A 20191-nucleotide genomic window follows, 5' to 3' on the forward strand; every position below is an offset into this window, starting at 1 on the left:
ACCTAGGCCTAGTATTTTCACTAGGTAAATTGAAGGGGTAAAAGCCCAAGGGCCACTTGTAAACAAGGTTTCTTATAAAGTTACCTGTAGTAAATTAACTAAGCTGGTAAGCTTCTGTTGTTTCTGTTTTCCTCTGTAACATGCCTCTGTCTTTTCTCAGACTAAGGAATATCCGGTATGCATTTAACACCACCCTCCTCGTGATCATCTGGCGCATTTTCATCGCAAGGTCACAGATGGCTCGAAACATCTGGTACTTTGTGGTAAGCCTCTGCTACAAGTTCCTTTCCTACTTCAGGGCATCCAGCACCCTCAGGCACTGAAGCTGTCCATCAACAACCAGCCTCTTCCAGGAGGACCTCCAATCCCCTCTAACCAGCAACTATGGGCATCAGAATCTGAAAGTAGCAGAAAAATCCACTCCCTCCAACTGCAACCTGCATTTATTGTGCACTGATATGTGTTCACCTTTTTAGTTTTAACCAACGCTTTAATATATGGTGGTATTTGTTCCATACAACCAGACTGATTTTTAAAACCATAAAGCTTTAGGAACAGATGAAGATGTAATCTTTTATTGAAAGTTCATTGTGCAAGAGTAAAGATTAACCAAAGTTGCAGTCTTCCCATGTACTACCTATTTTAGACTATTCTAATCCCATCCTCCTCCATAAAAAGAGGCAGATTTAAAACACAGAACCTTGGAAGAAAAGAATGCCAGAGAAGAACCAGTCAAGGAAATTAACCTTTAAGAGGTCTTCCTTAAGAGGCTATTTATTCCTTTATTCTCATTCAGAAGTTTTACATTTTCCATTTTTCAAAACCTAGAGGGGAAAAAAAAGCATCAGTTACACTAGGCCAGTGAACACACTGAACAGTTTTCAGATCTTGTCTTATATTCCTACTGAGGACTGATACTTTCAAGCCATAACTGAAGACACAAAGAGAATTTATGTACCTGTGCTAATTGTACTTATTCACATGCTGCTTTCTTATGGAGAAGCATTTTTTCTCTCATTGGTTAAGGTTGCAGTTATCTTCCATTAAACAGACTTGTTCTTGCATTTATCACTTTTGCTTGGAACATTTCTTCAGCTTGAAAAATACTCTATTTACTCTGAGGATATAGAGAATACCTAAAAGATTGAAGAAAATTCAGAAACTCATTATTTTTGAGAAGTAGGTCCTTTTCTCCATTCCATTTGCCTCCCTGTAGCTCAAAAGCAAACTGATACTGTCCTTCAGGATCTCACTACAGCTAAGTCACTTCACAGTTGATCACTTCAACTGATAAAAAAAATATGTAGACATGCACGGGAGGAAATCTTACCAATCAGGACAATTCTGCTACCATTTGTAAGCAGAGTCTGAAACTTATTTCTGTTGAGGTTAAGAAAGGTTTCAAAGGTTGACTTCTGTGTAAAAATAGTCATGTGCTCTGAAAGTAATGTTTTGTTCTACTTTGCAGTTTAGAAAGGAATTCAGGGATCTTATTAAAGCTCGTGGCTATTGGAGATATTTATTTCATCTAGTGAAGTACGACTTCCCCTGGGAAAGATTGGAAAAAGAAGTTTCCTTTGAGAGTTTTCTTCAAAGTAGCTGGTACAATGACAGCCTTAGTGCAACAAATTTACTCATGCTATCAGATTTTCAGAATCAAAAGTAATACTGGAATACATTTTATTCAGATTACACTGAATAAGCACGGTAAGACTACAAGACTTTAAAAGAGCTAGTTCTTGAAACAATTGCAGCATCCAGTTTGCCTAGACTTGTGTCACATTAGCTGTCTTAATGCTATATCTCATAAAATGACATAGTGGCTCTTTTGAGAGCTGAAAATAGTATTTACAAAGCTGTCATTCTTTAAAATGTTTTGGTAGCAGAGGCAAGAGCAAATTATGATGACAGTGTATTTTTTTTATTTGAGCATCCAAGCTGATTCAGAAGTCTTTGTAAAGATGCAAGAAATTACAAGATATGCTTGTATGCCCCATGGGTCTAGTTTTAAGCAACTGCCAAATGATGCCTGCAACATGTCCTAACCAGAAACTTGGTATCCAAAGTGGCAGGACTCCAGCATTCCCTAGCAAAGGCCCCTATTACATTACTTCTGATCCATGTTCAATCAGGTTAAGCACACAGCTTACAAAGAAAATTTTTTTTAAGCTCTTGACTTGAAAACATACTTTCAAAATGAAACTGTTAGGTACCTGTTTTCTAGTGACAGAAAGTTGGCAGTGCATTTGTGCATTGTGCTAATGTAAGTTGTCACTGCCTAGGAGACCAGGTTTACAAGCTGGGGTACAGAAACTTTATGTATGCTCCTTCTGTAGCAGTTTATATGGTGAAGGTCAGCTGCATTAATACATACACTGGGACTGTGGTTACCTTAGAGCAAGGCAGGTCACTGTAGGGATGCCTCTAAAAAGACTGCATTCCCTCAAGTAAATAGTCAGTTCATCAGCCAGCTTCCAGTCTAATTATATGAAAGGCTTAAAACAGAACAAAACTGCAGACTGTTTTGAAACAAACATTCATTAAAAAAAATGAGGTAAGAATTCTAGCTCACCTCTAAGAAGTCTTTTTAAGTGCCTGACTTACATATCAAGAGAAGCAGCAGCTAAGGGGATCATAGATCTTAAGCTGCACACATTGTAAGAAAAATACTGAGTCTCTCAGAAAAGTCAAATGCTGCAGATGTGCTACACCTACAACAGATGGCTGCTGTAGACCAGACACACTATTGTTGGGCTATGAGTACGGTTTCGTCTTCCCTTCACCAATGCTAGTCATGCCAAGTGTCCTTCAAATATGCCTGTTGGCATTCATAGTTATTTGCACAGGCTGTATTGTTCCAACAAGTCTAATATGTATCTGCACACTATGAGTACATTTGGACCTGATTTCTGCATGTGTAAAAGAACACGCCAGGCTTCACTCAGAACATTGGTGGTGTCACATTCTAAAGCACTTCAGCATCTTGCTGAAGATATCAGCTACTGCAAAGCTACTGCTCATCCTTGAAAGACAGCTGGAATGTTACAGAAATATTGCAGTTGCAGATGTGTATGCTATTCTGGAGACCTTTCATAGCCTATGCAATGTCACCAGAAGCTGGTTCCAGTGCTCTGGCCTTGCTTATGGGGGAGATCAAGCTGTTAGCTTGTCTTAACACAGACATAAGACATGCAAAACTTGAATCTCTTTTCATGTGACTTGAGACATTTTCAGGTGATCATCTGAACCACAACATAGAAAAACCCCAGAGGAGAAAATGACATGTGTCAATGGCATTTATCTGCCATCTCTGACAGTAATTGTGGAAAGCTGCACCTAGCAAAATAATTTGTTCTCACCTCAAGTTGTGACTTACCTTTGACATGTTTTACTTTGTGCTTCTCAGTGTACTTCTATGTACTCTGAAGAAATCCAAGTCTTGAAGAGAATATATAAAATGCCGAGTGACAACTTTTTTCTTTTCTTATTCTATGTCCCTCTCTCTCTCTCTCTCTCTCTCTCACACACACACACACACACACAACCTGTTCTCAAAAGAGAAGCAAGCTAGGGCTCTCATTCAGTTAAATCAGAGGTCCTGTGATGACCTCTGATTTCTGCACAAATTAACGTGAACAGTTCAGGAATGGATACTACTCATGGCTGAAGGCTAAGGGTTTTATTACCTGTACAACTGAAAAAGGACTCACTTGGGCTTTTGATTTTTTCCCCCTCTGTTGAGGTAGCATGGTCAGTGCTATAGGGCGAAGCTGCATGGGGTATTTCTACAGCCCGTGCTCACAGCAGAAGCATTGCTAGATATGGTGCATCCTGCTCAATGAGAAAAAAGGAGATGCAAGAAATCAGAGAAGCATGAACTGCCAAACCTAGAGAACTCTGCCTCCCAACAGGCAGGGGAAGAGCTCCATTAGCATTTTGTGATCAGTTGGGTTTCTTCTCATAAGATGAATAAACTAAAAGGCTCCCTAACAACCTGTTCAGTTCTTTCCCCAGAAACCAACAGGCAGCATAGAGAACAGTATTAGCAGCCATTCTGCATAGCCACAAAAGAAAATATCTGCCGTAAGACTGCATAATGAGATAATCATCTGTGACTGTTTGTACTCTATGAACCTGCAGTGTAGCTACTCATTCACAGTGCTGGAAGCCTTCAGTGCTGCTACAGAAATAGCATGTATGACTGCTGAACCCAGTGTACTCATGTTCTGTTTATACTCCATGTAAACACTATTCTATAGGCTATAGCTGTATGAAAATATCATTTCATTGTCAAAGAACAATGAGTACAAGCTTGTAATTAAGAAGTATCTCTGCTTTTTATTAAATTGCAGTAACAACAGCAACAAAAAAAATCCCTAAATGAATCAGAGTTGAAACTGTTATTTGACTGACAACCAAGGCTCTTTATCTCCATCATGTCTGCAATAAAAAATAAAATTTCTCTCCTCCATCCTTCTTTACACCAATAACTTTGTTAAGAAAACTACATTTATTTGTAGAAGAAATAGGTAACGGACATACTAACATTCAACTTATGCTGGCACGTTGCCCACCTCCTCAATGGATTTACTATTCTACATTTTCCAAGAAAACATCATTATAACTGTCTGTGTGCATGTTTACATCTTTCAGCACAAGTCTTCGCATACAACATACAGGGAGGTTAACATAGAGGTGTTTAAACTGAAATGACAGGCCTCACTTCTTTGATATACTCTATTCTAAATCAGTTTAAGATGAAGCAAGAAGACCTATCTTTGTTTCAAATGTAAAGAAAACCTAACCTGTAGTACTATTAAATAATCAAATAATTACAATGAATGAGCAATTGGGAAAAGGTGGGGGGGAGCATTCTTTTATTTGTAAATATGCTACAGCTTCTTGGTTGAAAGTATGGTGTTGCTCTTCCAGCACTGACATTCTACTACAGAAAGCAAAGGTGAATTCTTAAATTTTTATTACAATTAGACCCTTTATTCTAGGGCTGAGTAAGTAATATACTGTATATTCACCATAAATTAAAAGGAAGAATAATTCACTATATGGTGCTAAATATTGATATGAAGGTGATACAGACTTACTTGAGACAATTTTTAAAAAAGTTGTATTTGGGGAATAATTAAGTACTACCCCACTTTTCTCTATTGCTAAAAATCCAACTGTGAATTGAATTATTTTGTTCAGATTAACATGAAGCTGCTTATGAAAAGTTTCTTGTTCTTAAATAATCTTGTCAGACTCCAGCTTTACTTAGTAAAACAAATATTCTCCCGCTGTCCAAAGTTTATATGGTTCTATCTGCTATTTCTATTCTCTTGTTAGCTATGAGGCAACTATAAATCTTATAAATCATACTTACAAATTTCTAATGTAAAGGTGTAAGCTTCTGAGTTCACAAATCAGATAAAATGGTAATTCACAAATTCTGAGAACTTCAGCCATAAAATTGTTAATATGATATTTATGTTACTTTAAACATTTAATAAAACAGAATATTTTAGAACTATGGTTACTTGGTATCTGTTTACCTTAGTTGCTAAAGGAGCTGGTTACTTGCAGTTCAGCATAGGCTTCATGTCTGCATCACATCTGTACCACGCTGCCATCCGGGTCCCAGCCTATGTGGAACCAAAGCCCCATCTACAGGAAGCTGACGGCACAAGCACGTCCTGCACAGGGGAAATAAGCAGGAGAGAAAAATCTCTACTTTTAAAAAAAGTAATGATGGTGAGACATTAACCCAGATACCCACAAGGATAGGAGCCTCTCAACTAAATACTCCGTAGAAAGTGACAAGGACAGGTCCTCAGCAAGAACAAACTGGTAATAATCCAACCAACTACCTGCAAAATTTACTATTTTCATCTGATAATAGTCTCCAAGACCTTAGTTTTACAAGGTAAGAGTTTTATTTTACATCAGAAGTCATTTCACTAACTCCTTTCCAACAATCATATTGTTTAATGTTTGCCATATTGGTCTTTTTTTGCCAAACCACAAATATATTTTCATTCAGATTTTCCCCAAAAGGGAAAAAAAATGTGTGTTTTTCTTTGTCTTATTTGAAAACTAGATAAAAACAGAAGAACAATGAATTGGACCAACTCTGAAAAAAAATCCCAGAACAACTGGAATACTGAGGTAGTATTTGGCACATACCACTAATTCTAAAAGAGAAGCCTTTTGTCCTGTCATGTAAATAAGCAATCATGCAAATAGTCTACTAATCATCATCAGTTGGCCTATTTCTTTATAAAACAATGAGGTCTTATGCAACATTTAGTACATAGAGCGCTGGCAAATACATGTATTGTCTTGTCAACAACACAGGCTTAATAGATACAAAAATGTGTGTGAGTGGGAGTGTCTTTGAATGTGTGTGGATGTGCAAATGCATATATACGTCTGTGCATATATGTGCATATAAGCTGTAAGCTCCACAAATTCTGCAGGACTAATCCAATGCTACAGGCAAGGGAATTTGACCAACCATGACGCAGGACCAAATGCTTGCTGTTACATTTCTCAAAGTCACATCTTTGAGAAGACTACCAGTCTGGCTGTTTTTGTGTTTTCTCCAACCGCACTGCCTTTGTTATCCTAATTTCTCATTTTTCACGTTCTTCTGAACGTTATGCAGCTTCTATTTACTCTCTCTCCACAGTTGCTTCACTCTCCTCACCCCACACACATCTCCAAACATTACAAATGTAATTCCTTTATTATATTAACAACTTCTGTATCTGATAAGAGGAAAAAAAAGAGAAAAGTTCAGTGAGCCCTGGAGTGTCTGTAGGCCAAGATTAGAAGGAAAGTTGGCTGGCTCTTGAGAGGTTTATTGTAAAGATAAGAAAGTGATCTGAGTTGACATTTTCAGGACCTAGAATATCCTCTTGATGGTCCACAGCTGTTAGATGTAGCTTAAAGCAAAAGTAGGTGCAAGGAGAAAAAGGAAGAGGGGAACCATCCTGTTAACATGGAAGAGCTCCACACAGAAGTGCCCCTACCTTAGCTTCCTGCTACTGCTATAGTCACTGTAGCTTTACTCTAATCTTGTCTAACAGAATTTGGAATAAAAAAGAGAATTGGGCTCATGCTATTAAAATTAATCATAAGTTGCCATCATTCTTGTTAAGTTAATTACACTCTTACTAGTATTTGGCATTGACTCAATAACAATACTCTTTCAACAGAACACCACCCCAGTATAGCATCAGGCCATACAAGATTTTTATTAGATCATAGGCTGTATAGTAAATAAGCATACAAATATTATACAGTATAGAAAAAAGTTATACTGGCAAGATTACCATGTTGCAAAAAAGTAATCAGATATAAATGAAAGATGCTCACCAATGTTGTAGGCTCACAAAAACTCCATAAGGAGCAATCTCCAGAAAGAGATCCTTCCCTGGTGGCAGTCAGCCCTTAAATGGGATCTAAGAGAAGTGGAGCCAGGCTCCACCCCTTCCAGTCACACAGGTGAATTGCCTTCACCTGTGCTCCCACAGCTAACTCAGTGCTTGCTTCAGGTGGTCAATCAGAGGTTCAGGCCATGATATAACAGTTCCCATATATAGTCCAATCAGAAAGTAGGTGGATATTGCTGATTAGTTTGCTTGCTTGTTTGTTTGTTTGTTTGTCACTTGTTTGTTTTATTGTATTTTTTTTTCTAGAGCACAAACAAGATAAGATTTTCAGCACTGCTAGTTTTGAAAATTAAGAACAGAGAACACTTCTCATGTGTTGCTTTCTGCAACTATGATGTTAGCCACCTGTGTTAGGCATTCTCTGGCTAATGTTGGTCTTCTGTAAAGAAAGAGATACTGTCTAGTAATAATCTACTTCCTTGCAATATAGCAGAGAGTTTTATGCAATATAATCATAGCATTATTATGTGCCTTTTCTTAATGAAAGTAATTTCAAATCATGAAACTCAGGCCATACATCAAAGACATCATTTTCATTTTGCTATCAAATCTTTCCTTAAAATATAGTTTGTTTGTTTGTTTTTTTAATGTGAATCCAATCTTTAGGGGAAAAAAAAAAATCAACTTTCCATTAAGACGCATCAGTGAATTAAAGCCATCAGCAAGAAAGCTCAAATTTGTTCTAAAAATCTAAGACTTAAAGGTCAGCCTGCAGACTTCAACATTATGATAATAATGTTGAGACAATGACAGAGCATTACTAAGCCAAACAATCAATTAAATAAACTAGGGAAAATGTATTGCTATTTATTTTCTAGAAGAGTTAAAATGGGAAAGGGGAAACGGTGTTATAGAACCAGTCCTTAGCTAGATACTGTAGGTTATATGACACAGTAAGTACCACAACTTAAGGGAAGAGTTCACAGACAATCATTACCATTTCCCTCAACTAATGACAATCAGAAGTTGTTGCTATTCATAAAGATGCAAATTCCTGTAGCTCACTTTGCTGAATTTCTCTGCTCAGGAGAAAGAGCATACAATGCACTGATAATCACATGAGCTTCATCCAGACACAGATGCAACTAGAGAAATATATAATCTGTAAAACTAACCCAGAATGAAGATTAGATAAGACAATATCAAGGCAATGGCTCAGGAAATGTCTTTGAAAAGCCACCTAGTAGTGATTTCTGTCTTCCTAAACAAAAACAGAGCAGGAGAAAGCAATAAATCTATTTAGGAACATTATTCTGCATTCCTCCATACTGGCCATGTCTATGCATACTAGGTAATTTTGCAGATGACACTAAATTAGCAGGAACTGTAGATTTCCTCAAAGTTGGGGAGGCCTTACAGAGATCTTGACAGAGAGCTGAGCAATCACCAGCCGCGTGAAGTTTAACAAGAGCAAGTGCCAGATTTTGGACCTTGGATGGAGCAACTCTGGATCTGTTCACAGACGAGAGGCTGGAGAGCAGCCCTGTGGAAAGGGATCTGACGGTTCTGGTTGATGGCAATTTGAATCTGAGTCAGGAGTGTGCCCTGGCAGCCAAAAGGGCCAACTGCACCCTGGGGTACATCAGGCCCAGCACTGCTAGCTACTTGATAGAAGGGATTGCTGCACCCTGCTTTGTGCTCGTGTGCTCGTGCCTAACCTCAAGCACTGTGGTGCAGTTTTCAGTGCCACAACAAAAGAAGGACATCAAACTATTAGAGAGCACTCAAAGTTGATGAAGTGTCTAGAGAGCAAAATGTATGAGGTGTGGCTGAAATCACTTGCTTTGTTCAGCACAGAGAAGAGGAAGCTGAAGGGAGGCTTCATGGCAGCTACAGCTTCCTCACAAGGGAAACAGAGCCAGGCACTGATCTCTTCTGTCTAGTGACAGTGAGAAGACCCAAGGGAATGGCATGGAGCTGTAGCAGGGGAGAGTCAGGTTGAGGATTAGGAAAAGTTTCTTTACCAGAGGGTGCTGAGGCACTGGAAACAGGCTCCCCAGGGAGTGGTCATGGCACTGAGCTTGACAGAGTTCAAGGAGCATCTGGACAATGCTCTCAGATATAAAGTTTGAAATCTGCGTGGTTCTGTGTGGAGCTAGGAGTTGGACTTGATGATCCATATAAGACCTTTCCAACTTGGGATATTCTGTGATTCCATATGTATACAGATTCCACTGAGGAAGAGGAGGGGGAAAACGAAACACTGTATTTGAATGTCCACTGACTGGGATTTCAGGTACATGGACACAGGTGAAAGTCCATGTGCACAGAGAAGGGTTTGGAGAAAGCTCAATGCAGAGTCAGGTCAAAAACTAATGTTAGTTTGTAACCATCTTTCCCCTATTTTCTAAACAGTGTATGCAGAGGGCTCTATAGAGGTTTTTCAACAGAAATTGCAACCTTGTATTGGAACCTTACTGCTGTTTGAGTCAACTTCTCATTGCAATCTCCTCCTCTTCAAATGAGCTGCTGAACTCATGACCACTCCAGGGGATAACAACTGCCTGAGAATTCCTGGATTAATATGGCTGGTAGAAATTGCAGCATAAATAGCAGAAAGACTTGAAAGAAAATGTTGTCTACACTTAGATCAGTAAATGTAATCAGAGAACAGACAAGATTTAAGATACACAAGACAAATGTTTTGCTCATTATAATGCTAGTCTTTTGCCACTGCCATTTCTCATTGTTTTTGAGGCAGTTTGCTATATCAGACACTGAAAAACTCCTAAAAGAAGGGGAAAACACCCCAGCACCTCTGCCAGTCATATCTTGACAAGTAAGAGAAAACTACTGTGTAGAAGAATCTTGCAGATAAAGAGGAACGTGGATTTAAAAATCTCTATCTTACTCTTTCTCATTGCTTCAGGCCTTCAAAAATGAAGACATTTTATAACTAGGAATTAAAGAAAAAGTTATTAACTAGAGATACATTGTAAAAACTAGAGTTTGTAATTGCTGTGTAGTAATGAAAAGTTTGACTCCTTGGAGGTACAAATGGAAGCCACTTATTCAACTGGCATAGAATCACAGAATGGTTTATATTGGAACAGACCTTTAAGATCATCTAGTTCCAACCCCTCTGCTATAGGCAGGGACACCACTCACTAGATCAGGTTGTTCAAAGCCCTATCCAGCCTGGTCTTGAACACCTCCATGGAGAGGGCACCCACAGCTTCTCTGGGCAATCTGTTCTAGTGCCTCACCACCCTCCTAGTAAAGAATTTCTTCCTATTATCTAGTCTAAATCTACCCTCCCAGCTCAAAGCCATTTCCTTAGGTTGTGTCACCACAAGCACTTCTGTTGCTGCAATGGTGGCATGGGCCCACCTCTCAAGCCTGTCCAGGTCCCTCTGGATGGCATCCTTTCCCTCTAGCATGTCAACTGCACTACTGAGCTTGGCGTCCTCTGCAAACTTGCTGAGGGTGTACTTGATTTTGAATAGTATCGATCCCACCACAAATCCCTGACGAACACTGCTTGTCACCAGTCTCCATTTGGACACTGAGCCGTTAACCACAACTTTCTGAGAGTGACCATCCTTTGTGAGAGCCAGTTCCTTATCCAGTGAGTGGTCCATTCATCAAATCCATTTTTCTCCAATTTAGCAACTAGGATGTTGTACAAGACAGTGTCAAATACTTTGCACAAGTCCAGGTAGATGATGACAGTTGATCTTCCTTTATCCACTGATGCTGCAACTCCATCAAAAAAGGCCACCAAGTTTGTCAAGCACAATTTGCTCTTGGTGAAGCATGTTGGTTACCACCAATTACCTCATCTTTCTTTTCCATGTGCCTTAGTAGAGACTTCAGGATCTGCATCATGATATTGCCAAGCACAGAGGAGGGACTGTGTATATGATTATTTAACACTAGGTTTATGGAGATTTTTTTTCTTGAGTTAGTCCCGTCTTCACAATCCATGATAACTAATCATTTTCATAAAATCATAGAATGTCCCAAATTGGAAGTGACATGTATTCATGTCTTCTCCATGGTCATATAGGTAACACCACAAAGCAATACGCAATGTAGTCTTACTATTGTTTTTTGCTTGAGCAGAAAAGCGTTTGCCCTTGAGATTTTTGATGATACAGTTGAGGAGGAGGGTTCATCGCTGTATGGGAACTGTTGAATCACAGCCTGAACCACTGATTGATCACCTGAGGCAAGCACTGAGTCAGCCACAGGAGCACAGGTGAAGGCAATTCACCTGTGTGACCCGAAGGGGTGGAGCCTGGCTCCATCTCTCCTAGACCCTATTTAAGGGCTGAATGCCACTGAGGAAGGATTTCTTTCTGGAGATCACTCCCTCTGGCGTTTTTCTGTAAGCCTAGGATGTAGGTGAGCATTTTCATTTATTTTTTATTATTCCCTTCCACTGTGATACTCTTTCTAGCTATACAATCTATAAAATACCAACCTAACCATACCACTCTGTATGTTTGTTGATTGTACAATCACCTTTAATTACTTTGATTAACTCCTTCAATAGACTCCTTTGATCATCCTTATCTTCATTAAATGTTTGTGATACTACTACAGGTTCATCACAATTAATCAATAAAGACAATTGCTCTTGCATTTTATCTAGTCTGTCTGTTACTTCTGAGATGGCTGAAATGGAAGTGTGAGATAGGGTAGCTTTTGTTCAAAGTTTTGAAGTGTAAGAATCAGTTCAAAAATTAGGAGTCTTCTCTATTGGTCCTCATATCTTTCAAGCATTGCTGCTAGTGGACTGGTGTACCTTTCTGGTGCTGCTCTTGTGTGTTTCTGCCATATATCAGGCATACTCCTCACTCTGAGAATCATGGTCTTAGTGTGGATTGTTAAAAACAAGCATAAGTTCATACAACATTTCCACCATGGCTATTTCCCTCAAATACGGGTTCCTTTTTTCAATCATATTCCACTTTTTCATCTCAGGCTTTAGACTGTCTTTGAAAGGATGCCTTCACAGCTGCAAACACTCATTCCTAGAGGCTCGTGTCTCCATCCAAACATCTACTAATTCCTCTGTCAATAGCTTAGTCTCTGGCAATGTCTCCTAGTTGGTGAGTTTTGTTACCATCCAGAGACACACTACTGGCCCTACTGTCCCAACAGGGAAGCAACAAGGTGACAATAGTTTCATTTAGGTGCAATGTGAACTCCTTTCTTAAGCCTTGGATTTCAGTCATCTTCAGAGGTCAATGAACAGTGGTAAGAGTGACTCCCTCCTCCTCACTCTCCTCTCTGTATCTCTTAGTTTTTCCTCTTGTCTTTATCAGCAATGGGGGTTTTGAGGAGGGCCCCTCACCCAGGTCTTCCTCTACCTCCTCCTCCAGTTCTTTCCGTTCTAGATGTGAGGACACCTGTTTCCATTCCTGGCCTTCCACAGGGGTAACTGACATAGTTACTCACCTCTCCTGTGACTGATTGGATTTGACTTGGCGACTTCACCCTTTGGCTTGAACATGAGCTTGGAAACTCTCTCTCCAGAATAGTATTATATAGAGTGCAGTAAGCACAAGCCAAGCCCCAAATAAGTTGTACCTCCTTAGATCACTTTCTTAGGGATCCTGTTCCAGTGCCCGACCACCCTCCCAGTAAAGAACCTTTTCCTGATATCCAACCTGAACCTCCTCTGTTGCAGCTTCATGCTATTCCCTTAGGTTTTATCATTGGCCACCAAAAAGAGGTCGGTACTTGCCCCTTTACTCTCTCACGTGAGCGAGCAATAGGTTGTAATGAGGTTTCTCCTTAGTCTCCTCTTCTCTAGGCTGAACAAACAAAGGGTCTTCACTCTCTGCTAATATGTCTTCCCCTCCAGACCCTTTGACATATTTGGGTGTCCTCCTTTAGACACTCTTATAGTTTCATGTCTTATTTGTACTGTGGTACCCAAAACGGCACGCCGTAGTCAAGGTGAAGACACACCACTGCAGTGTAGAATGGGACAATCACCTTCCTGACTGGCCAGCAGTTGCATGTTTGATGCAACCCAGGATACGGTTGGCCTTCCTAGTTGCCTGGGCACACTGCTGACTCACGTTCAACTTACTGTTTACCATGATTCCCAGATGCAGAGTGGCTGAAAAGCTGCACAAAAGAAAAGGATCTGGGGGTATTATTTGACAGATACCTGAACGTGAGCCAGCACTTTGCATGTTGGCCCAAGAAGGCCAATGGCATCCTGGCTTGTATCAGATGCAGTGTAGCCAGCAGGACTAGGGAGGTGATTGTTCCTCTATACCTTGTATGTTGTGTTTAGTTTTGAGCCCCTTACTACAATAAAGACAGTGAGGCTCTGGAGTGTGCCTGAAGATGGGCAATGGAGCTGGTGAAGAGTCTGGAACACAAGTCTTATGAGGAGCAGCTGAAGGAACTGGGATTGTTTAGTCTGGAAGAGACACGGGGCACACCTTATCCCTCTCCACAACTACCTGAAAGGAGGTTGCACTGAGGTAGGTGTTGGCCTCTTTTCCCAGGTAACTAGCAATAGGACGAGAGATAATGGACTCAAGTTGAGCCAGGGCAAGTCTAGGTAGGATATTAGGAAAAAAAATTTTTCAGGAAGAGTGGTGAGGTTTTGAAACAGGCTGCCCAGGGAGGTTGTAGGGTCTGTAGAGTCTTGAAAACCTCCAGGTTTTCAAGAAAGGGGGTGGATATTGCACTGAGTGATATGGTTTAGTGGGCATGGTGGTGACAGGTTGATGGTTGGACAGGATGATCTTTTCAGTCTCTTCCAACCTTAGTGATTCCATGATTCTATCCCTTTCAGCAGAGCTGCTCCCCAGTGTCTTATCCCCCAGTCTGTCAGGGTTGCCCCTTCCTAAGAGCAGAATTCAGCATTTGCTCTTGTCAAACTTCATGCAGTTGGTGATTGCCCAACTCTCTAGTTTGTCTAGATCTCTCTACAAGGCCTCTCCACTCTTGAGGGAATCAATAGCTCCTTCCAATTTAGTATTGTCAGCAAACTTGCTCAAAACTTTCTAAACCAATATCCAAGTCATTTATGAAAACAACTTATTTTTCAGATGGAACAGAATTGGTTTCTTCAGAGTGTCTGGTATGATGCTATGTTTTGACTCTAGGAAAACAATGTTGACAACACACCGCTATTTACATATATACTATACTGCTATATATACATATACTTGGGGCTAAGCAATGTTATACAGAGCTGTGGCCATTCTCAATGAAGGGCCCAAGAAGCTGGGAGGGAACAGAATGAGGACAGATGACTTAAACTGGCTAAAGGGCAGCAGTTCCTCAGTCTCTAACTTCTCCTTTTTTCTACAGAGCTCAAGAGCTACTTACAATAGCTCTTGAGAATTTTGAAGACCTGTGGGATGTACAAACCAGTGTGCTCCTATTGCTATGTCGTGAATGTGTTTCTCAGTGTATGTTTAAGATTAAACAATTTTAAGAATATCACCCAGAGATCTGCCTCGAGGTGGTTTACTTATGAATAGTAGGGAGTGTGGGATGACGTGGGCAGATGCCTGGAGCAGTGGGCACCTGCAGTGCTTTGGAATTTCACCTCTGCAGTTTTTCAGAATTCTGACAAACTAGTAGAACATTTGGAAAAGATCTGCTGCTGTCCTAACAATCCATCAATCCAATTGGTGAAGAAGTTAAAGAGCACTGGTCCCAGTACTGATCCCTGAGGGACACCACTTGTCACCAATCTCCATCCAGACACTGAGCCACTGACCACCACTCACTGCCAGGTGGTCTAGAAGTCGTTCTTCTCTTACAGTGGGAGGGATTTCCCACTCCCAACCCTGTGCTCTTCCCATTCCTACTTACTCCCTCAACTCCCTTTCTTCAGCCTGGCCTTCAATGGAAGCCTTTGCACAGGAATGGGCAACAGTACTGATAACAACCACAAATCTATCTCAAACTAGAGAGGCTGATAGCACTGATAAATGTGTGGTTCAACAGCTGAGGACCAAATGAGCATGCACCTAAATAGAAACCTATGACTACAAGTCAATCATCTTACCCCGCAAGATTGAGCAGTCCAAGAACCTCTTTGAGATTTCCTTGCACAGCAGCTGAGTGCATGACAGGATTCCTCCTTGAGCAGGAATGCCTCCTGAGGTTATGTCTGCACAGAGATCCCTTACACCCTGACATCAAGACATCTTACCATCACTCTGTAAGTGACTAATAGTTTGTTCCCGGAGTTGAAATGGATAGTCAGGCTAGCATGGTTTTGAATCTAGCTGTAGCATTCCAAAAACAAGATAACAGTGAAAAAGTGTATTTCAACTCTTTCTGCACCAGTTCCTAGGAAAGGAAATAACCCCTTTCACTCCCTTAATTACAGGGCATGTACTTGCCTTTCACGAACCCATGCTGGATAGGCCTTATCCCCTCTTTGTCCTGAACATGCCATGTGACTGCACTCAAGACGATCTTCTCCATAATCTTCCCCAAAACCAAAGTCAGGTTGACAGGCCTGTACCCCCCAGATTCTCCTTCTGACCCTTCCTGCAGAAGAGCTTTACAGAGGCAAGTTTCCAGCAATCAGAAACCTCTCCCGTTGACCATGATTACTGATAAATTATGGCAAGTGGCTAGGTGAGCATTTCTGCCAGATCCTTCAGTGCCCTCAGGCACTAACCCTAACCGTAACTCATCCAGCCCCATAGATTTACAATTGTCTAGGTGGAGTAGCAGGTTTCCTTCTGAACTATGGAGGTTTAAATCACTCCACATTCCTGTCTTCCAGCTAAGGGGAAGTTACCCTGAGGATAACTGGCCTGACTGTTAAAGACATAAGCAAAGAAGTCATGGAGTACCTCAGCCTCTCCCTCATCCTTGATGTTAATGTCCCTCACCAGTAAAGGATGGTGATTCTCTTTGGCTCTCCTTTAGTTGTTAATGTAATAACATTTTTTGTTATCTTTTATAATGGTGGCCAGATGAAGTTCTAGCTGGGCTTTATCTTTCTAATTTTCTCTCTGCATAACCTAGCAACATCCTTGTACTCTTCCTAAGTTGTCTGTCCCTCATTTCAAAGATGATAGGCTATCCTTTTTTTTCCCCCCAAGTCTCAGTTCAACCAGGATAGTTTTCTTCCCTGACAGCTCATAATATGTCACACAGATTACCTTCTTGAGGAATGTCAAGCTTTTCTGGACCCTTTTGCCCTTCAGAACTGTCCTCCAAGGGACTCTCCCAACCAGTGTTCTAAGCAGTTCAAGCTCTGGAACTTCAAGGTAGTGGTGTTGCTGACCCCCTCCCTCCTGACTTCACCAAGAATCGAGCACACTATCATTTCATGGTCGCTATGCCCAAGACAGCTTCTAAACATCACATCTTCCACCAGTCCTTCTCTGTTCATAAGCAACAGGACTAGCAGGGCACCTCCCCTGGTAGGCTCTCTTACCAGTTGTATCAGAAAGTTATCTTCCTCAAACTCCAGGAACTTCCTAGACTGTTTTTTCTGCTGCACTGTATTTCCAGAAAGCATCTGGTAAGTTGAAGTCCCCACAAGAACAAAGGCTAGTGACCATGTAACTTCTGTCAGCTGCTGCATTTGCCCTTTTCATCCTGATTGGGTGGTCTATAACAGACTCCCAACAAAATGTCCGCCTTTTTGGCCTTTCCCTTGATCACTACCCGTAATGATTCAACCTTATCATTCCCAGCATTGAGCTCTACAACACTGAAACACTCCCTAACATAGAGAGCAATCCCACTGTCTCTCCTTCCTTGCCTATCCCTTCTAAACAATTTTTAGCCCTCCACTATAGCGCTCCAGTCATGAGAAAGATTCCATTATGTTTTGGTAGTGGCAACTATGTCATAGTCTTCCTGCTGCACAATGTATTGTAGTTCCTCCTGTTGTTCACACTGCATGCGTTGGTTTAGCATCACTTCAACCAAGCTATCAGTCTCACCCTCAATCCTGGCATACTGCCTCATCCCTAGTGAGCCTGGTTTTAACACCTTCTCCTTTCAAACTTATTTTAAAGTCCTCCCAGTGACCCCCACCAACTCTAGGACTAGAATCATTTTCCTGCTTTGAGTCAGGCAGACTCCATCTACCCATCACAGACCTGGTGCTGAAGGAACCACTCTGTGATCAAGAAAAACCCAAAGTTCTGCCAGTGGCACCAGCTGCTTTATCATTTCTTGATATCTGGTGAGTCTTTCTTCTACTTTCAGTATTTCTCCCTGCTACCAAGGGGATTGAGGGAAACACTCCTCCAACTAATCGCCTTAAGGTCTAAAGACCCTTTTGATAACCATTGGGCTTTTCTCTGCAGTTTCATCACCTGAACAATCAAAAGCAGGTAATAATCAGAGGGCCAAATAAGGGATTCCTAGTAATGTGCCTGACCTGCACCCAAGGTGGCAGCAGACTTCCCTGTGAGTAGGGTCCAGTTGGCATATCAGGCCTCCTGTTCCCCTCAGAATGGAGTTACCTAGGACAATTACCCTTTTTTTGTTGGTGGCAGAGGCAGTCTTGAGGTGTGGGGTTGACTGACTCACCCTACACAGCTTCCTAGATGGACCTTCACCAACACCCTCATTTGCCTGTCCTTCAAGTCCTTCTCAAATTCTTTAATAGAATAAAAAGCACAGCTGTATATTTTTTGCTGTTCACAGCACTGTGTTTAGCCAATGTATCAAAATTCATAAAATTATGTTTTGTAACTTGAGTCAGCACTGCGCTGCGCCCTCCCCATGTCCTGGTTTCAGCCCGGACAGCGTTAACAGCATGCTCACAGTTCAACTATCAATTAGCAGAAAGTGCAGACCAGGGCCACTTGGCCTGAAAGATCTGTAGCCTTTACAGTGCAGGGCAGTGGGCAGGCCTCACTGGGTGTTACACTGAGCCATGTGCAGTTAGCAGGCTGGACATGCGTGCCCTAGAATTTCCCGTACTTTAGTCCCCACATGACTGATGTTTTCATAGAACAGTTATGTGGACGTTGTTCTGTGAATCATTGTATAGTGAATAAACATAGCAGCAACTACCAATTGAAAATGCCAGATTTACTTTCTCATCCTTGTTGGGAAAACTTCTGCTCCAATAGTCTTGCTCAATTATCTTTATCCCAGAAAGGGACAGAGGAGTTTTTAGCTTTCGTTATTCAAATAAAGGGAGAATCCACTGGGAGTATTTCCCAGTGGGATCTCTCAAAGTATTGGGGATCACAGCCCCTCTTTTATACCCAAAGCTCAATGGTATACTGAGATCTCCCCCTTTCCCCATTGGCTAAGGTACTCAGGGTTCACAATTTTCTGAGTTCGCCTACCATGCACTCATCCCCCTCAAACAGGTACCCCCCCATCTATCTCCTTTGTTTATACATACTTTGTAATTTGGATTCAGAGTTTGTTATGTTACCCAACTAGACCTATATCTGTACCCTGTTTCACAAAGTCCATCACTCTTTATTCTCGCAAGCAAACAATATTTATAAGCAGGCACTAAGCTACCATCTACAGCCATATATCTTCAAGATAAGTTTGTTTAACCAGTTCTTCTCTTCAGCCTCCATTTATCAGCCTTATCTTATTTTGCAAGGACATCTTATCCTTTCTTGGTTCATCTCACTCTAAAGGAAAACTATCTGCCAGGAAAAGCCTCTTGCCATCATTAAAGTGCAAGGGAAAATGAATGTGCAACTCAGCACCATTGGCCTTGCCATGACTTCGCTACACTGTGAGTGAGAAGGAATGTGATATATTTCCATAGAAATTTGAATGGGATTTTTTTTTTTTTTTTAGTGAGAATTAAGATAACACTACTAAGCAGAACACAGTGATCTCATTTTATTTGGGAGGCAGCTCTGGATGTCTGGGTGATTCTTTTGAAATCTCTTCATGAGGTTGTCTTCAAAGCAAATATTTTTTTTTCTGTCTATGATTCAGCTTTAGGTAAGATAATTACTAGCTATTAAATGTTCATCAGCCCAGAGAGGAAGGAATACACACTGCTTAGTTAGCCATCCTCCAAATCACTCTGTTTGTCAATGTTTGATTTTAAAGTCAGAGTGTTTTTACCTGGTGATGACTAGTATTTCACAAGAACTGTCTGAGACAAATATGGGGAAATGACAGTAATAAAAAGACAGTAAATAACAAGAACACAGAAAGTGCACAAATCAGTGATCCTTCCCCTCTCAGTATACGCATCAGAGATTACAACAACTACAGTATGCACTCTCTCATAAAAAGGAAATACTGAGATAAAAGAGGCTTTTGAGCAAGGTGTCCAGTGTCCTTGTGAATTGTGCGGTCTTGCAAATTCCTCTCTGCTTGATTAACTGTACTCTCACCAAATAAGACTATCAGAAAGAAGGACCAATTAAAACTCTCACCAAATAAGGTTTATCAGAAAGAAGAACCAGTTGAGACCAGAAGAAACTACAATGGTAGATTAACAACCTGAATTTATGAACTTTAGACTTGCTGTGCAGGCTTAGTAGGTTAATTCATATTAACTTCTCTGCCTGGATGGCATAAAGTTAGAGTATATTCAAGTAAAGAAAGCTAAAGACTCCTCTGTCTCTTTTTGGAATAAGTATAATCAAGAAAGCCTATTTGAGCAAAATTTTCCCAACTGTATGACTTAGGCCATGATCCTTACAATTCTTATGTATCCTGAAATCTATTTCTGGACATGAGGAAGTGAAGACCATATGGCAGGTTTTACCAGTGTAAGAAGAGGAACTTAAAGCTGAAGTACTGTGAAAACAGTATTTATTTTGGTAGACTAGTTCTTGCAG

General features: G+C 40.8%; 2 protein-coding genes across 8 annotated transcripts in view; one reads left to right on the forward strand and one right to left on the reverse strand.

Moving 5' to 3' along the window:
- The window catches only part of FAR2 (fatty acyl-CoA reductase 2), a 133154-nt gene extending 127630 nt beyond the window's left edge, over window positions 1-5524 (forward strand). For all 5 annotated transcript variants that reach the window (XM_046909465.1, XM_046909468.1, XM_417235.8 and 2 more), the window contains one exon: window positions 161-5524. In XM_046909465.1, coding sequence (XP_046765421.1) covers window positions 161-323 — 163 coding nt within the window. In that variant the 3' untranslated portion in view covers window positions 324-5524. The remainder of the gene's footprint in view (window positions 1-160) is intronic.
- The window catches only part of RAD51AP1 (RAD51 associated protein 1), a 37609-nt gene continuing 18386 nt past the window's right edge, over window positions 969-20191 (reverse strand). For 2 of the 3 annotated variants that reach the window (XM_040660794.2, XM_040660783.2), the window contains exon 8: window positions 4319-5690. In XM_040660794.2, the coding sequence (XP_040516728.1) occupies window positions 5662-5690 (29 nt within the window). In that variant the 3' untranslated portion in view covers window positions 4319-5661. Of the gene's footprint in view, window positions 3832-4318; window positions 5691-20191 lie in introns of those variants that run through there. The other variant, XR_006939395.1, reaches the window with a different exon arrangement.

The sequence above is a fragment of the Gallus gallus genome, chromosome 1, assembly GCF_016699485.2.
Source record: "Gallus gallus isolate bGalGal1 chromosome 1, bGalGal1.mat.broiler.GRCg7b, whole genome shotgun sequence".
NCBI lineage: Eukaryota > Metazoa > Chordata > Aves > Galliformes > Phasianidae > Gallus > Gallus gallus.